This window comes from Oreochromis aureus, linkage group 5, assembly GCF_013358895.1.
Source record: "Oreochromis aureus strain Israel breed Guangdong linkage group 5, ZZ_aureus, whole genome shotgun sequence".
In the NCBI taxonomy this organism is placed as follows: Eukaryota; Metazoa; Chordata; class Actinopteri; order Cichliformes; family Cichlidae; genus Oreochromis; species Oreochromis aureus.
In genome coordinates this window covers 32,742,775-32,754,255 of record NC_052946.1, presented here as the reverse complement: position 1 = coordinate 32,754,255, position 11,481 = coordinate 32,742,775, and the positions used below count along the sequence as shown (strand labels likewise).

General features: G+C 38.7%; 1 protein-coding gene across 1 annotated transcript; it reads left to right on the top strand.

Moving 5' to 3' along the window:
- Nucleotides 1-211: 211 nt before the first annotated feature.
- On the top strand, nt 212-11,192 carry smpd2b (sphingomyelin phosphodiesterase 2b). The gene is made up of 11 exons (XM_031736662.2): nt 212-1,497; nt 5,115-5,228; nt 5,322-5,418; nt 6,672-6,748; nt 7,177-7,270; nt 7,874-7,963; nt 8,055-8,137; nt 8,270-8,402; nt 8,837-8,941; nt 9,025-9,202; nt 9,678-11,192. Exons 2-11 carry the CDS (start codon nt 5,179-5,181, stop codon nt 10,100-10,102), a joined length of 1,332 nt encoding a protein of 443 aa, XP_031592522.1. The 5' UTR covers nt 212-1,497; nt 5,115-5,178; the 3' UTR covers nt 10,103-11,192.
- Nucleotides 11,193-11,481: the final 289 nt, after the last annotated feature.

The window sequence follows — 11,481 nt, the reverse complement described above, 5'->3', positions numbered from 1 at the left end:
ACATCTGAACCACTCTTATCTTCACTCCCTACGCACTAACATTCCTCTGCCTATGAATAGACGTATTCACTGTTGTATTACTTTTGTATATAAATAAAGACAAGTGCAAGAACAGAGCACGCATCACAGGGCCCCCACTCTGGTGTGAGCGTTCTGTGATCGCCCTTGTATACAAGTAAATGCTGCAGCGTCTGTGTGTGTTTCTACCCTTAGACTCTTAGCTGAAGAAGTGTCTTTAGAATAAATCTCTTGACAAGAGGTGAAGCAGAGAGTGCAGGGAGGGTGAACCAAGTGGAAATCAGGTCATTGGTGATTTGTGATCGAAGGATAGCAGTAAAAGTTAAATGTAAGGTTTACAAGATGGCAGTGAGCCCTGTTATGATATATGGTTTGGAGACAGTCATATTAAGAAAAATAAACTAAACACAAAGCAAAGCTGAAGATGCTCATATTTCCATTGGAAGTGACCACAATGGACAGGATTAAAAATTAGTACATCAGAGGGACAGTTGGTTAAACAATTTGGAGATTAAGTTAAAAAAGAAGGGCTGACATGGACTGGACATGTACAGAGGAGGGATAGTGAATATAATAGACATGGAATATTGAATATGGAGCTGCCTATGACAGTTAACACATTTAACTACAATGGTCAGCTTTTAACCACGTGTTTTGCCCTATAATGTAAATTTGTCTTTTGCCTACAGATGGATGATAGCGCAGGAAAAAAAAAATTTGTATCTCCCTTACTTTCGCCATATTTTCTCCTTATTGCCCGTGTATTTATAGAGTATTAGCGCACCCATTTTTCTCGATTTTGTTTCACTTGACTTATTTACTACCTGACTTATTCCTGTGTCATTGCATTTACCCCTTAGATTTTTTGTTTGTGTCATAATACTTACACACTTTTGCTGTAGCAGTTTTTAAATGGTTGACATACATTAATTTTACTGGTTTAATTCAATCTGACCGCTTTTTCCACTGATTCCATGGTTTTGGGTTTAAAGAACTACACGTCCCACAATTGAGCGCGGCCAAGGAAGCCTAAGTCCGGAAATAAGGTTTTCAAAATAAAAGTACTTTTACAAAACGTAATTTTGGGGACATTTAAAATAAAATCCATGTAACAAAGCATTTATACCAGCAATTATTTTATTTTAAATACACACGAACGAGATATTTCGTCTCGCTAAAAAAAAAAGTAATACTGAGGTTCCGGTTTTATTTTGAGGTAAAAAATAAAACCGGAGGCCATTCCTTCTGACTTTACATAGACAGGAAACCCACGCAGCAATGTAAACCATTGAATGCCACTAAAGTCTGTTCATTTTGTGAGATGCCGACCGACAGACAATGTGCTGTCTTCATTATTATTACTTAGGGTAACAATGATAGTGAGCTAGTACGGCAGCAGGAAGTGTTTTGTACAAACTTACGACGCATCTCTGCATGAACGGCCCAGTTAACTTCAGCTGACGTCAACAGACTCTCGAGGTGAGTTAAACCAATTAATAAATCATAATATAAAAACCGGCAACAGGTTAACGGAAACTAGAACCAGCTTCACTTCTATAGACTAGCTAAATGGATATCTGGAACTTATTAGCAGTTATTTACGCTCACTAGTTAACCACGCTTACCTACCAGCGATTAACACTTTGACTTTTATACTACATAGTATCAAATTTCCACTAATGAAGCATTCCTGGTGTAGCAGTGGAAGTACCGAGGTATCTAAAATTTTTATCTTCTTGAGTGTTCCGGGAATATTCTCTGCTTTTCCTGCCATAACACCGAGAACAACCTGCATTTCTTTACTAATTCTGCATTAAACCGATTTTGAGTGATTTGGGCACATTTGAGTTTTAATAGAAACACTTACGCTGTTACCTGGCTACGATAGGTAATTACTGTGTTAGTTTACTACTTTGTGATTGGAGTAGAACCCCTGCCCTCTTCCTTGTTCAACCTTTTTTCTAATGCTAGTCTATAAATAGCAAGTGCATTGTATATTTTATGTATGCTACACTGCCCGGCCCAAAAAAAATGTCGCCACCCCCCAAAAAAAGGTCACACAGTCTAATATTTCGTTGGACCGCCTTTAGCTTTGATTATGGCACCCTGTGGCATTGTTTTGATAAGCTTCTGCAATGTCACAAGATTTATTTCCATCTAGTGTTGCATTAATTTTTCACCAAGATCACCAAGATCTTGCATTGAGTCTGACCACTGTGCAAAGCCTTCTCCAGCACATCCCAAAGATTCTCAGTGGGGTTAAGGTCTGGATTCTGTGGTGGCCAGTCCTTGTGTCAAAATAATGTCTTGTGCTCCCAGAACCACTCTTTCACAATTTGAGCCCGATGAATCCTGGCATTGTCACCCTGGAATATGCCCACACCATCAGGGAAGAAAAAAACCCATTGGTGGAATAACCTGGTCATTCAGTATAGTAAGGTAGTCAGCTGACCTCATTCTTAGAGCACATACTTTTGCTGAACCTAGACCTAGACCTGACCAACTGCAGCAACCCCAGATCATAGCACTGCCCCCATACGCTTGTACAGTAGGCACTAGGCATGATGAGTGCCTCACTTCATCTGCCTCTCTTCTTACCCTGATACGCCCCTCACTCTGGAACAGGGTAAATCTGGACTCATCAGACCACATGACCTTCTTCCATTGCTCCAGAGTCCGAATCTTTATGTTGCCTTGCAAATTGAAGCCTTTTTTCTGGTTTGCCTAACTGATTAGTGGTTTTCTTATGGCTACACAGCTGTTCAGTCCCAATCCTTTGAGTTCCCCTGCATTGTTCGTGTGGAAATGCTCTTGCTTTCACTATTAAACATAGCCCTGAGTTCTACTGTTGTTTTTCTTCGATTTGAATTCACCAGACGTTTAAGTGCTCACCGATTACGATCATTCAGGATTTTTTTCCGGCCACATTTCTTCCTCGAAGACGATGGGTTCCCACTATTCTTCCCCTTTTTAATAATGCGTTGGACAGTTCTTAACCCAATTTTAGTAGTTTCTGCAATCTTCTTAGACGTTTACTCTGCTTAATGCATGCAAATGATTTGACCCTTCTCAAACACACTAGCACCTTTTCCACGACCACGAGATGTCTTTCGACGCGGTTGTTAATGAAATAAGAAGCAACTCATTTAGTGCTGGGCGATATGACGATATATATCCTGTGGACGATAGAAAAGTGTCTATCGTGCCATTTGTCTTCTATCGTTTATATCGTTTCTAACCCGAATTTTACAAATTATTACATAAAATATATCATTAACCCTTTACAACCTTCGGAGCAGGCAAACTCCATTTTCCCTAACTATTTTTAAATCCCTGTAGAACTGTAACCACATAAGGTAGCGCAATAATGTTTTTTTTGCATATGAAACCGTAGGAGTTGTACTTACATCTTATTCCATTAGCTTGCCCTAGGTCACGGTTTTCTTCCACATATAGCTTTGCAAAAAATTGCATAAAAAGCACTTCCAGCAACAAAAACATAATATTCCAGACTTGCAGCAACAAAAACACGATATTCCAGAAAGAAGCTTTGCCGATCCGATCAGCTGTTCATAACACTTCCTACGTTGGAGTCAGCGCGAACTCTCTTATGTATGCCATTACCTGTCCGAAACCGGAAGTGACGTCATTTTCGCGGAAAATGTAGTTTTTTAAGCTTCAAAGTCTATGTTGGTATTTTTAAAAGTCATGTTTGACTTTATGCTCTTCTGTATCGTTTCTGGGATGCTTAGAAGTCAAATTGCACTGTTGTAAATAGTTTATTTTGATGCACATGCTGTGTTTTTGCAAATTTGCATTTATTTATTTTCATTTTTCCTGTAGTATATAAAAATTTGTGTATTTAAAAAATAAAACTATGAAGACACTCAAAATAAATAAATGTAAAGATAAGCTCTGGCGGACTTGATTCTATGGTAGGCCTTAAAGGGTTAAATAGCCTGTGCAAATATATTAGTGTTGTCTTCTCACTATACACACTCTTAACTTTATGCAAGAGAAAATAAAGTATAAAAAAATGATATTTTTTGCAAAGAAACTCTGTCTTGTGGTTTCGCAACATGGTGCTGCTTTACGTGCACCCGGATATGCGACATGCTTTACAGTAACTCAAAACAAAGACTGCACACTTTCCACTCGCTGTTTAAAGACTGCATACTTTCCAGATGACCACAGGTCAGGTGGTATATCGTGATATATATCGTTATCGTGATATAAAATAATTCATATCGTGATAAATATTTTTTCCATATCGCCCAGCACTAAACTCATTGCACCAGTTGGGGTTAAATAACTTGTTGCCAGCTGAAAGATAATCGGAGTAATTGTCCAATTGGAGGCTCTTACCTATTTGCTTAGTTAAATCCAGGTAGCGACCTTTTTTGGCCAGGCAGTTTATAAGCTTCTACTATCATGGGTTGTGTGGGCTAAAGCATTGATGCTTCTGACCCTTTGATTCTTTCACTGCATTGCTGCTTCCCCCTTTTCTCTCTAGCTATACTAGCTCTCTCAGGCAAGTTGTACTCCAACTTTGTCTCCTTTAAAAAGAAAAACCAAAAAATCTGCAAAATTTGCCAAACATGTGACATAGTAAGTTCTGCTTAGGTCAGCTTTTAATCATGTGTTTTGCCCTATGTTATAAATTTGTCTTTAGCCTACAGATGGATGATAGTGCAGGAAGAAAGAATGTGTATCTACAACATAAAAAAATAAATAATACACAGCCTCAAAAACACATTTGCACATTTTATCAATATGTAATATTACACAGCCAGTTGAGCATTTCACATGAACTGTTCAAACTGTTTACACTGTTGTCAGTAACAATTTTGCTGAACGTGTCAGCTGCCAGTCAGGCTGCAGTGTGCTGCGTTTTCACATTTTTGTGCTTACCATGCAGTTTTTTATTAATTTTCATTTTTGTCTCTCCAACCTTTATTTCTGTGATATTCAGATGTTTTTATTCCCTTACTGCCTGTGTATTTATAGGGTGTATTAGCACACCCAGATGTTCAGCTAACAACATCAGCAGTGAAGCCCAGGTAATATCTAACAACTGTTCTTATGTGACACTTTAGGATCCATCCTAGTCACCTCTCGTGAGCCGACACTCCTTATTTGAAGCTTCACTGATACGCCAACATGACTAACATGGACTCTGTCAGTGTGCGGGTCTTCTCTCTGAACTGCTGGTCAGTGGCTGTGGTTTGTGGAGATTCTTAATGCATTGCTGTGATACACCCATCAAAAAAATAAGTCATGCTCCACGCTCTTTATTTTTGCAGGGGGATCCGATATCTAAGCAAATACTGTCCACAGCGCTATGCCATGATTGGCGAAATGTTGTGTAAGGAACAGCATGATATTGTGTTACTGCAAGAGGTAGGTGGAAGCCAGCTTACAAAACGGTTGATTGCAAACTCACTGTTCTGATAAAAACAATGACTCTGCAGGTCATACATAATGTGTTGGGAAATTGCATGTTTTTTTTAAATTTCTCATCTGTACACCGCCACAGTGGATTTTAAATAAAATAATCAATATGTGATTGATGTACAGGAATTACCCCTGTTTTTATACATAGTCTCCCATTTTCAGAGGCACCACCTCGGACTGACTTGGCTGGTGGAGAATATCTAATTTCTTTGCCTCAGAAACTCTTGTTTGCTTTGTGTCGTGATCAGTTTAACAGCTTTTGCCTGAATCTGAGCAGAGTTTAACCCTATAAACTTTAGGATTCAGCCTGCTTATTCTTTTAGCAGTCACATTATCAAACACTGGTAGCCATATATGCCATAGCATTGCCTTCACCTTGTTTGACAGAAGATATTCTATGTTTTGGATCATGAGCTGTTCCTTTCCTTCTCCATACTTTTGGCTTCCAGTCATCATGGTACAAGTTAATCTTGGGTTCATCTGTCCAAAGAATTTTTTCCAGAATTATGCAGGCTCCTTTAGACATTTTCTGACAAAGTCTAATCTGGTCTTCCTCCAATCTTGTGTAATCAACAATAGCTCGTTATACAGCTAGCTTCTATTCATGACCTTGATTGTGGACCTTGATAATGACACTCCTGCCTCCTCAAGACTTGTTTTGGTACTGCTGAGCTGGCCAGTGTATTCTGTCTTTTTAAAATGATATAATATTGTTGATTTTGCCACACCTGTATGTTTTGCTGTCCCGCCCATTGGTTTGTTTTGGTTTCACCCTCCTTCACTTGCATTAAAAACTCTTGCGTTCCAATGAAAACATACAATATGCAATTTCAATGCTTGGACTCAATTCCAAATCTTTTTTCTGCCTTCATTTGTTGTGAATTAAAAAGTAAACATGCCTCAACTTGCCATGAAACTACTTAGTCAATTGTCCAATTCAGTTTTGAGCCTCTGGAAATGGGAGACTATATATAAAATTGACTCTAATTCTTAAAAAGTTTATGCAATACTTTTGTTAAAAGTCTACATTTCAGTCTCATCTGGACTGGTTTAAAATTACAAAGTCCCTAACAAATTGTAGGCTGCAATGCAATGAAAGTAATTTGACCCTAAGTTATAAATTAAAATTAGACATGGGTAAATATTCGTAATAATGTGTGGTATTCAATTTTTTGAGTGACATGCAAATGTTTTTACAGGTGTGGAGTGAGAAAGACTATCTCTTCTTGAAAAAGAAACTTGCTTCTTGTCACCCTCACTCTCATTACTTCAGAAGGTAATGTTTCTGCCGTCTCACACAAGAGCTCACTGTGAAATAGTTTCTCTAATTTTTAACGTTGAACATCTCAGTCTGAGATTAAAGGTCGTGAGTGATTGGTCATATCTTCAAAAGGCTATAATGTCTTTATCTCGGTAAAATGTGCTTGCGTTACATTGATGTGTTTGGGAAGTTCACTGAAACTATCAAGGGTTAACGTTTTCTCCTTAATTCTTCCTTGACCTCCATACCAAAGAACAAGACTGTGATTAAGCTAAGGGTCTACCTTTCTAATCCCCTCTGTAGCTCACAAAAATGTCAGCTCTAATAGATAAGTTCCCACATCTGTTGCAGATACTACTGATTTGTACTTAGAGTAAGATGATGTCGAACTACATGGAAACCATGAGTCATTATTTATAACATTTGTCACGTTTCTTTTGCAGTGGCGTCATAGGCAGTGGACTGGCCATTTTCTCCAAACACAGAATCCGTGACACATTTCTTTATCGCTACTCACTGAATGGTTATCCTTACATGGTAAGTCTGGAGAGCTGGAGATGATGAGAAAACAGTATCTTGTACTAGTGTTTATCAACAAATAAAAAATCTTCTGTAAGAGTTTCACTTTTAAAATTGACCAAAGTAAAACAGTGTGTCAACAATAGTAAAATTACTTGTTTATGCTAAAAGGCTTTAACTGTATTAAATATATTGTGAAATTGTCATTGATGTATAAATGTGTGAACAGACTTTTTGAGTAGACATTAGGGGAGTAGCTCATTTTAATTACTGTATTTACATACTTTGAAAATAGGTTCCTTGTTAGCAGTTATTTTAGTTGTTTTCCTTTTGCTACTACTCTATGTGAGAACACACAACTTTAAGGAATAAATAAAACATGCAGCAGAACCAGGAGCAACAAATTTTAGATAAATACCAAACTAAAAATAGCTGTTTTTCAGGATTGTAGTTGAGTATATGTAACAAAGAATTACATTTTTTGGCAAAACCTTGATAGCACGACAGTATTAGTGTCAGCTTTTTTCCCCTGCATTGTCTTCATGCAAAATTATCTGTACTCCTCATATCAACCTTCGTTTTCACTGTTTATTCACAGTTGTTATTTTCCTTATTAATTAGGCTCACCATGGAGACTGGTTTGGTGGTAAAGCTGTTGGGATGGCTATCCTAAACCTCGGCAGCCTGACTGCAAATGTCTATGTCACTCATGTAAGGTTTCATAACAGCAGTTTTCAGCCCTACCTGTACATGATATTCTGTTATTGATCAATGCGCTGTTGTCCTTGTGTACTGATTTTAGCTGCATGCAGAGTACTCCCGAGAGAAGGACTCTTATCTACCTCACAGAGTGGTTCAGGCCTGGGAGCTGCAGCAGTTTATTCGGTAGTGTGTCTTTGCTTGTTTCTTTATACTTGTTTACATATTTACTAAAATGTTTGAAGTAACATTACAAGTAACTTTTATCTGATTTGTAGACTAATGTGTTTGGGTTTGTTTTTTTTCTGTGCTTCTTAGCCACACCTCTACTGGTGCAGATGTGGTCATTCTTGGTGGTGACCTCAACATGCACCCTCAGGACCTTGGGAACAGACTACTAAGGGCTTACAATGGACTGCAAGACTCTTATTTAGAAACAGCTAAATTTGATGTATGTATAAGTGTTAATCTGTGTACAAACAGTGAGTGCAGTAACGAAATCAAGCACCTTTTTTTATTCATATTGATTCTTGCAGATTTTAGTGCATTTAAATTTACATCACTTCAAGTTGAAATACGACGCACAGTGGCAGTCATAGAGTTGCCATGCATGCAGTCATGCAGGCTCTAAAACATTTACTTTGATGCAAAAGGAAGTTTGACCATAACGTCTTGGCTATTCATTGTGGTTCTTAGAGCTGTACACGACAGATTGGCTCAAAAGTAGCTTTCCTACTGTGTCATTGTGGTCTCATATCTTGAAGTCTGAGCTGCAAAGTAAAATGGTGTTATACAAGAAATGCCAGGGTTGTAAAAGTAGAAGCAGCTTTCAGTTACACTTTGGTTTTATGTAAATTGAATTTAAGTAAGTTTTTTTTCTTGCAGGGATGTGAGAATGGTATGACTCTTATAGTAGACAACCCTTTTATTAGTAAAAAGGAGCTTGTACCCTTTGAGAAGGGGATTCGAATTGACTACATACTATTTAAGGTGAGTGAAAGCAGCATGTCATCTGGTGATTTTTATAAAGCCATGTAACTGCTAAAGCATGATTGCCCTCTTGTTATTCCCAGGGTTCTTCAAAAGCCGACGTCCATTGTGATTCCATGTCCACCACCAAAGGCTCCGTTCCTAACCATCCTTTCCCATACTCCGACCATGAAGCTCTCACTGCTGAACTGAGGCTGGAGCCACGCACTCCGGCTGAAACAGGAAGTGACAGACAATCGAAGAATAAGGACTCTGCTACAGGTATCTGCACACTCCTTGCCAGCAGGTTGTCTCATGTAAGGCTGATTGTTTGTCCAATTACTTTGGTATAAATTATTCAATGGAAAACCCATTTTGATTGCTCCACTTTTACCTATCAGAGCAATTTTGATCTGTCAGACAAGAAAGAAAAAAAATAACAGCCCTAGTGAAGCTCTGTAGCCAGGCTGTATTGCCAGCTTTAAGTATATGCTGGTGTTTTTTGTTTTTTTTTCTGGCTGCTCTTGCAAAAGGTCTATTCCAGGCCACATGTTGTAATTTCATCCATGTGTAAATAGTGCCAGGAACAGTGGGTTAAATAACATGGAGCACAGTGAATATTTAATGTTCTGTTGTAACAGTAATCCTGTCCACTGTAGAGCTTGACTCTTCAACACTTTCTGCAGTGCTTTACTCTCCAGCTTTGTACATGTATAAAGGCTCCACTCTTTGTCTTGTCTCTCTTTTATGGACTTAGGGAAGCTGGCTGAACTGGTTGACATTGTGACTGAGGCCCGCACTGAAGTCAAAGTGGGCTTGCACTGTGCTGAGAGGATGCGCTACACAGCAGCACGCACTGGAGTGATGGGGCTGGCTCTGCTGTTCCTGGAGCTGGTCATCGCCGCCGTGCCCTACTTGGCTCTGGGAGCAGAACAGCCTTTCCCTCGTACCTCCTTCTACCTGCTGGCTGTGCTGTGCTTTGCCATGCTGCTGACCACCTCCATGCTGTACATCTTTTACACAATGGAGCTGAAATCACTTCAGGAGGCTGAAGACCAGATGAGGCTGGGTATAGGTAGTCTGCAAGAGAAGCTTAAGGGCTTTCGTCTAGCTCAACTTCATAATCCCTCACGAATGCCCCCAGAGGTTCAGGAGCCCGGTGCCTTTGAGCCAGAGGAGTAATGCAGAGACCAAGTATGTCAAAGTGGAAAAGGCGACTTTGAAGTCACTTTTATAGTGAACATGTGAGGAGCTTTGCTCCCCTGAATATTTTAGATTTGGAGATTTATATTCATATTGCAGAATCAATCATAACTGAAATGCTTCTCTGAAAGTAGTGCAGGGCACATGCATTGAAATTATATGCTTTTACATAGAGATCTGTAGGCTTTTATTACACGTAGATTTCACTCGATGCACCTAGAATATACAAATGTACTGTAATGCTTTCTGTCATACTGTAAGATGCTTCTGTGCTGTTATACTGAAAGGTCATTAAGACCATTTGTGTTTTTTAGCCTCAGGTCCGATTTGCATTCCACCCACCAGTAGATTCACTGGGACCATTTTTTTCTGTTTTTAATTGAATACTTCCCCTTTTTGCGTTTAATAATCAACTACACAGAGATTATGGTTCCAGGTTGTTTGCCAGTGTCTTTAATGTGTTAAATACATGAAGAAAGTAGCTCTGTGGTCTACATTGCAATCGAAGACACAGACACTCCACATGTAGAAGGTTTACATTTTGGTCAGTAATATTTTTCCTCTACAACAGCACTTGTCAGGATCCTTTGTACTGTAGATAAAGGAACAAAGTCTGTATGCACGTATCATTTGTCATGCTCTCTGTTATAGTGTCTTAATCTTAAAGACAATCTACACTCCTCTCATATGTTCAGGTATAGATTAGAAATACACTGAAAATGTTCTGCTCTTGACTTTGACCTCCTTTGAACACATTTTTACAAAGCACAATATACCATAGAAAATAAAAACAGAATATATCAGTTAGTGTGCAGTGCACTTTGTTGATTAACCTGGCAAACCACTTCCCTATAGCTTTCCTAGGAGATTGCTTAATATGTTACATTGCTAAAATACCATGTTGTAACTCAAGAGTTTGAACGTTTACTGTCACCTCAGTGGAGAAGAAGCACTTTGCAGTTCTTAAATTCATTATGGTTTATAGAATTTCAGATACTTGATGTTCATTCCAACTGGAAACTGTGATGGGCATGCTCATGAAAGCAATAATAAAGACTTTATGCACATGCTTACGAACTGCTGTGGGTCTGTGTAGACCTGACAAGTCATCACGAGATGCCATCTGACAATTCAAACTATAGTTTGTATTCCCTGAGATTAACATATTCACCACTAGAGAGCAGTCAAAGTACAGTACAGTACCAGAACAGGTCTTTCTCTAAGTATGTCATTGATTTAAAAAAAAACAAAAAAAAAACAGCCTTCACAATATTAAATATAGCAGACAATGGCTGTGAAAACAACAAAGCCAGTGAGAACGTAAGACGACAACCTAACATGACAGATGAGATGCCAGC

Coding starts and splice junctions, on each gene's coding strand:
- smpd2b (XM_031736662.2), top strand. CDS start 5,179: ATGACTAACATGGACTCTGTCAGTGTGCGGGTCTTCTCTCTGAACTGC. Junction 8,403..8,836: donor TAGAAACAGCTAAATTTGAT/GTATGTATAAGT, acceptor TTTTTCTTGCAG/GGATGTGAGAATGGTATGAC. Junction 9,203..9,677: donor GAATAAGGACTCTGCTACAG/GTATCTGCACAC, acceptor TTATGGACTTAG/GGAAGCTGGCTGAACTGGTT.